General features: G+C 59.0%; 1 protein-coding gene across 2 annotated transcripts in view; it reads left to right on the top strand.

The window, feature by feature from the left end:
* The first annotated feature begins 573 nt into the window (after positions 1-573).
* Positions 574-6,740, top strand: part of THEG (theg spermatid protein) — a 16,249-nt gene continuing 10,082 nt past the window's right edge. Inside the window, exons 1-6 of one of the 2 annotated variants that reach the window (XM_011993039.1) lie at positions 574-1,576; positions 2,729-2,851; positions 3,157-3,228; positions 3,651-3,712; positions 4,466-4,535; positions 5,893-6,010. In XM_011993039.1, the coding sequence (XP_011848429.1) occupies positions 1,110-1,576; positions 2,729-2,851; positions 3,157-3,228; positions 3,651-3,712; positions 4,466-4,535; positions 5,893-6,010 (912 nt within the window). In that variant the 5' untranslated portion in view covers positions 574-1,109. The remainder of the gene's footprint in view (positions 1,577-2,728; positions 2,852-3,156; positions 3,229-3,650; positions 3,713-4,465; positions 4,536-5,892; positions 6,011-6,740) is intronic. The other variant, XM_011993040.1, reaches the window with a different exon arrangement.

Below are 6,740 nucleotides of genomic sequence, written 5' to 3'. Positions count from 1 at the left end.
AGACCCCTTTCCCGACAGCGGTGATGGCGCGGCTGCGTCTGGGAGCAGAGCATCTGGGAGATGGGACGGGGAGCTGGAGAGGGCTTTGCGATGGGACGGGGAGCTGGAGAGAGCTTTGCGTGTGTTGATGAACTGGGTCTCTTGTGTGCCAAGTGGTCACCATGCCCGGACGGCTGGCCCCACATTGGTGGCAGGGGTGAGGGACACAGCAGGACTCTGGGGTGGGCTAGCACTGGGTGGAGGTGGGGGTCTTAGGCCTGGGAGCCCAGAAAGGGAAGGGATGGTCAGGGACTCTCCCTGCATGGGGGACTGACAGTCTTGAGTCTTCAATGATGAGTAGAAAACCACCAAGCACAGAAGGGGGAAGTGCTGGGCAGAGGCACAGGGGAAAGGCTGGATGGGGCACAGCACGGAGAGGGAAAGACTGGTTGGGGGCACGGAGAGGGAAAGACTGGGTGGGGGCACAGCACAGAGGGGGAAAGGCTAGGGGGGCACGGAGAGGGAAGGGCTAGAGGGGCATGGAGGGGGATAGGCTGTGTGGGGCACGGTGTGGCAGAGGCGGGAAATTCAGCTCCTTTGACGAGCTGCGACGCGGTCCGGAAGGCTGCAGCCTGGGGAATAGTCCAGTTATAACCATGATTTTGTTGTGAGAATCGGAACAGCCTAGTTTGAAGTTATTTCTCAGGACAGGTTGGAGCTGGAAGGGTCTGTATCCCTGAGGGTGCAGTTCTAGCTGCTGCGGATTGGAAACTTCGCCAAAACCACTTAGTACTGAGGACACTTATTGTTTCAAGTAACGAGAAGCCTGGACACAGGGTGGATTCCAGGGCTGCTAAGTTCAGAGGCTCGACAAGGGCATCAAAGACCCGCTTTTCAGTCCATCTGCCTTCAGGCTGGCAGGCCTCATGGTCACAAGGAGGCTGCCTGGGCTCTGGACATTACAGACGGGCCCAGCAGTGACAGGAACGGGAGACGCGGTCTCTTCCTTGTGTCTCCTTTTAAGAGAGGGAAGCCATATCTAGATAACCCCTGCAGGGTCCCCTCAGGCCTCCTTCCTAAACCAATCCTGGGAGGTCCCTGTGAGCCACGACTGCCAGGACTGAGTCCTGATGCCAGCGCGAGCCCAGGTGACCGGCATTGTAGACAGCGCAGGGGTTAGAATGTGGACTGTGGAGAACGTGGGGGACACTCTCCTGTTGCCGCGGCCACCACAGACACATTTGGGTGCTGAGGGAGTGAGGCCGCGGGGGCTGGGAAGGGACCTGTACATGGGGGACAGCAGGCGAACGTCACTCCGGAACCAGCCCAGCTCTGAGGCTGAAGGCAGGTCGGAAAGGGAGCTCAGCAGTGACCCCCGTGGCCTCCAGAGCTCTGTGTACGAGAGCCGGCGGGCCACAGACCCCGAACACCAGGACCCGGACAATGCGGAGCTGGGACCGGAGGACCCGGAAGAGGAGCTTCCCCCCGAGGAGGTGGCCGGGGAGGAGTTCTCGGAGACCCTGGATCCCAAAGAGGCTCTTTCTGAGTTGGAGGGAGTTCTGGGCAAGGACTTAGAGGAGGACATTCCTGAAATCAGGTGGGCACCGCGGAGCGGCCCTGCCCGGGTGCGGTGGGGGAGGGCTCAGCCCCCTGGGTGCAGGCCCCTGGGCGTGCGAAACGGTTGTTCCCTGCGTGGGCCTGGTCAGCTGGCGGCCAGCACCCCTCACTGGGCCCTGAGGCAAACACCAGCACACGCTCCCCTAGCCAGCGGCAGGAGGTGGAGTAAACAGCGCTGTTTGGAGTCAGGCAGACTGAGTTCAGGTGCCCAGAGTTCACAGTTTAACAAGTGATGGCCTCAAGTCAGACAGTGAGAAAAAGAAATGGGAAAAAAAAGCCTCCCAACTCAAAAGCTGAAACAATTCTAAGCACCACACGTGGTTAAAACGTTTTAAATGGTCGGGAGGAACACGTTCTGGGTGAACGAACGCTTCAGCGAATCGGCACTGGGGGCAGTGATTCTGGGCAAGTTGCCCGAGTGTCCCCAGCAAGGCGCGACTCTACCTACCTCTGGAACTTGGCTCCTGCCCTCCCTGCAGAGTGTGGTCCCGGCCCACGCCCACGCCCGGGTGCTCCCTTCTCACCGTGGTCTCCGTGCCGCCTGGGGACTCGTGCCGCCCAAGAACAAAGCAGCGGCCCTGTCCTCCCGGGGCTGTGCCAGCCTGCAGAGAAAACGGCAGGAGTGTGAGGGGCTCCCGGGGAGGACACGGGAGCCAAGAGCTGCGACAGGGCAGACGTCCTGACGTTTGGCATCTTCGCCTGCTGCCTGTGTCCCTCCCGCGGTCTGTGAGCTTTCTGGGAGGCAGGCGCTGCTCTCTTTAGAGGCTGGTGGCCCCTCTGGGGCCTGGCATACAGTAGGTACTTGATAAATGTTTGTGAGATGCGCAAACATTACCTTAGAACTCACTGAAACGGCCCCACCAGGTGGGAGCTGGTCTCATGTCCAATTCACAGAGGCGGCGGCTGAGGGCCTGGGGAGCCGGGTGACCTGGCCAGGGTCTTCCATCCAGCCAGCAGTGGAGCTGCGGTTTGGTCCAGGCCTTCGTGGTGCCAAAGTCCTCCCCCAGAGACCCTTCTCGGGAAAGGAGAGGCGGGTGGGCAGGGCGCTCGAGCAAGACCCACGCTTCTCTGGGCCCCCAAACGCGTCGGGGCGAGAAAGCAGCTCCAACTTCAACATGGAATTCTCCCAAAGCCGGCTGTCCATCAGCCAGAAGCTCCCCAGCACCATCATGGCCAAAGCAAGGAGGAAGAGGAGGCGGAGGAGGCTCATGGAGCTGGCAGAGCCCAAGATAAACTGGCAAGTCCTGAGAGACAGGTGAGGACAGGCCAGACCAACCACGGCCGGCCTCGGGGGGGCAGCGCTGGGGCTTCCTCTGTCCCCTTCCCGGGCTCCTCCTGTCCCCACTGCTCGGCTCCCCTCCCACAACCGCCACCACATCCAGCAAACTTAGGGTAGATGGGGTTGGCCAGTTAAGGAGGTGGCCAGACGCCGGGACTGGCTAGGGAACTGCGGCCCTCGGTGGCCCTCTGGGCGGTGGCCAAAGGAGAGTGAGGAGTTTGGGAGCAAACGGGAGACCCAGGGCAAAAGGTGGTGGGGGCTCGGACCCTGTCTCCTCGCAGGAAGGGATGCTGTGGTAAGGGGTATGCCTGGATTTTCCCATGCAAGATGAGCTTACGGTTCTGTCTCTACTGGTAAGTCCAGGGCTGTCTCCTCCATCTGCCTATGCCGGGGGACACGTGTCAGGTTCCGGGGAGCCCCTCCCCTCGAGCCACCCTCTTCTCTCTAGGGAGGAGGATGGGGAGGGCTCCTCAGATGTGGGGCTCTCCACCCTTGTGCTTTGGACTCGGGCAATCGGCTGTGACCTGGGTCTGCTCCCAGGAGATGGCGCTGGGCCCTCTTCTGAGCTATGCTTTTCCCCAGCTACCTCCCTCTCTGGACATCAGCCTTGCTCACAACAATCCACACGTCCCGTTGGCCCCCTCCCTGTCCTACCCCCTCTTCCAGCAACTCCACACCCCCCCCTTGGCCACCCTCCCGGCAGAGACCCCGGCTTGTTTCCGGGCAGGGCCAGGGCTCTCTGCCTCCCTTGCCCTGAGCTGCTCACTTATTCCAGGCCCTCTGTGTACTGGACCGAGCGGTTCCTTGAGGACACCACCCTCACCATCACAGTGCCCGGTAGGTGGAGCCCGTGCCTGCTGAGACCCCTGCCTCCGGCTGCTGGCCTCCAGGGAACCTGCCCCACCCCATCCAGATACTTCTGGCCTCCCTTGCCCCATATCCTGGGAGCCTCTGTCCTGTCCACTGGAGTCTGTCCCCTGAGGAGCCTGAGCTGAGACTGGTCCTGGGGGTGAGGGTTGTGGGGAACACGCTCCAGGACAGGGCCAAATCGGGGCAAGAATTTAGAAGAAGACCCCCGGCTTTCCCTTCCACAGTGATTTCCATGCTTTTCTTGAGAGGAATTTGGTATTGAGGTATCATAGATACCTTCAAATGAGACACTTCGAGAATTCCCCATAGAAAGGAATAACAGTCCAGTTCCCTCCTGCGCTGTTCCTGACTTTAGACCCACAGTCGTCACTAGGCCCCTGGAAACCCCAGGCTTGTACGAACTTCAGAACAAAACCCATTTTCCCAGATCTGTACCGAGCCCCGTTGAGGAGCCACGGGGCTGAGCTGCCATTCCAGCCCTGCCACTCCCATCCCGTGTCCGAGCAAGGACCTTCAGGCCTCTGAGCCCATTGTCCCTAAATCAGGGACAGCAAGTCTTCTCTCTGCGGGGTGTCTGGTCCCCAGCTGTCTCTGCCCACAGTTTTTCCAATTCGGCCTCCTGCCCAAGCTCGTGAAAAGCTGAATTCCGCATGCAGAAGCCCTGGGAACTGCAGGGTGTTTACGCTGGGGTTCACCAACTCCGTTTCCCGTTTTGCGCAGCAGTGTCCCGCCGAGTGGAGGAACTGTCTCGGCCCAGGAGATTCTACCTGGAATATTACAACAACAACAGGTGCGGGAAGGAGGGGAGGAGGACTGGGTGCCTACTCGGAGGGCAGAGTTTGGCAGAAATGCCTTATTCTCCCCTGACAGGATGCGGCGTGGGGAAGGGTCCAGGTCCTAGCTCTAGGCAGCCTGTGTTCAGATGGGGCTGGCCCGCTTCCCAGCCCACGTCCCCAGCAGGCTGCTGGGCCCCTTGCAACCGCATTGCCAGCTGTGGAATGCTGGTGGTGGAGGTCATCCGTGAAAGGGGCTTTACACAGTGCCTGACACAGTGCGTGCTCAGATGTTGTTATCACCATTGTGACTGTATTTTGTGTACTCGAAAAAGGTAGAAATTGTAAGACATATTATTTTATGTACAAAATTCTTTATCACTTGGAGCCCCCGTGCTTGTTAAAAGTGATACTGAGTTATTTCGACACAACGTATCGTTATCCATCTTTATGCAGTGTATGAAGGAAAGCACAGCTGAAGGAGACAGCAGAAGTGTGTCCAACTGTTTTGAACCACTTCTGACACAGAGACGATGTGGGTGTTGCACACACACTGTTCCACACCGGTATCTGGTGCACTTTTTAACGCCAAATCATATTGTAACCTGAAGACAATTTAAATTGCAATTAAACTTAACTCCTGTAGAAGCAGCAGTGCACATCACGTGAACAGCTACATCTGAGCACACACAGAGGCAGCCAGATGTGGCCATGACACTTCCGCCATCTGGCTGGCAGCACTTGTAAGCTGCATCCCAACCTCAGACCTGTTCCAGTGTGGAGAATCAGTGAAATGTGGCTTTATTTCCGGGCAGAGGCATAGCTGAGACCTGATTTTAGAAGGCGCAGCCCCGCGAGCTCAGCTGTACTTCGCTTTCCCCAGCTTTGCATGACAACCTCAGGACAAACACTTTCTTCCCTTGGGTCCAAGTCCTCACCCCAGGCTCTTGATGATGGGGGTGTGTGGAGAAGGCCTGGGAGGAGCTGCCATCCCAGAAGGGAATGGGGGAAGGCCTGGGCCTGAGGGTGGACGTTGCACACTGAGCAGAGACAGCCCTGGGAGACGGTAGCTCTGTGCTTGAGAACTCTATGAATCCCTGCTTGGAGATGCTTTCAAAACCCACCACTACCCCAGAAACAGAGGAGCTGGGAAAGACAGACACAGACACACACACACACACACCCCTCCCCGGACACACACACACACACACCCCTCCCCGGACACACACACACACACACCCCTCCCCGGACACGCGCACACACACACACACCCCTCCCCCGGCCGAGCTACACACACACACACACACACACACACACACACACACACACCCCTCCCCCGGCGAGCTGCTGGTCTGAAATGGGGACCTCCCTCAGGACTACTCCTGTCTGGCCCATTCCTCGGTCCTGCCTGGAATACCGAGCGACGAGTCGCCTGAAGGAACTGGCCGCCCCGAAGATTCGTAACAACATCTGGAGCGTGCCCATGTCTGAGGTGGGTGCCCTGTGACCCCGCGACTCACCCACGCCGGGCGGGAGGGACCGGGCAGAGGAAAGAGGCTTTGCCTCTGGGAGTCGGGGGAGGAGGGGAAGCGGCACAGGCGGCGGCCTTGGTTTGGGAGCAGCTTTGCTTGGATCGCTCCCGGTCTTCAGATTTGCCCCGGGTCATCCTTCCCTGCGTTTCAGCCCGGGGTGGATCCCAGAGCTTCCAGCTCACACTCGGGAATTAGAACAATCTTATCCCAGGTGTTCAGAAAGCGCTCAGTCCACTTCGCATGGAGACGCTCATCTCTTCCCCAGCTCAGGCCGGACACCCGGCCACTGGCAGCCACTGACCTGCTCTCCCCCTGCACCTTGTGCTTTTCCCAAAAGTCGCAGAAAAGGAACCCCGCGGACTTGACCCGGCTTCTGCCGCCCCCGCGTGCATGTGACTCTTGCGTGGGTCGGTAGTTTATTCCTTGTCATCAGTTGGCCGATCCAGGCGCCCACTGAAGGGACTTCGGGTGGTTTCCCGTTTGCGGCTGTTACAGTAAAGCTGCCACGAACACGTGTATGCAGCTTTTTGTGGAAGTGTAAGAATCGGGATTTCTCAGTTACTGGGCATAGCTAACTTTTAAAAAACTGACCAACGGTTGTCCAAAGTGGCGGCGCCATCTTGCCTTCTCTGGGTGGGGAGTGGGAGCTCAGGCGCGCCCCGTCCTGGCCGCCATCTTGCCTTCTCTGGG

The sequence above is a fragment of the Mandrillus leucophaeus genome, unplaced genomic scaffold (genome assembly GCF_000951045.1).
Source record: "Mandrillus leucophaeus isolate KB7577 unplaced genomic scaffold, Mleu.le_1.0 Scaffold423, whole genome shotgun sequence".
Classification (NCBI taxonomy): domain Eukaryota; kingdom Metazoa; phylum Chordata; class Mammalia; order Primates; family Cercopithecidae; genus Mandrillus; species Mandrillus leucophaeus.
Note: the sequence above shows the minus strand (reverse complement) of the source record. Positions and strands in the feature narration are given on the sequence as shown.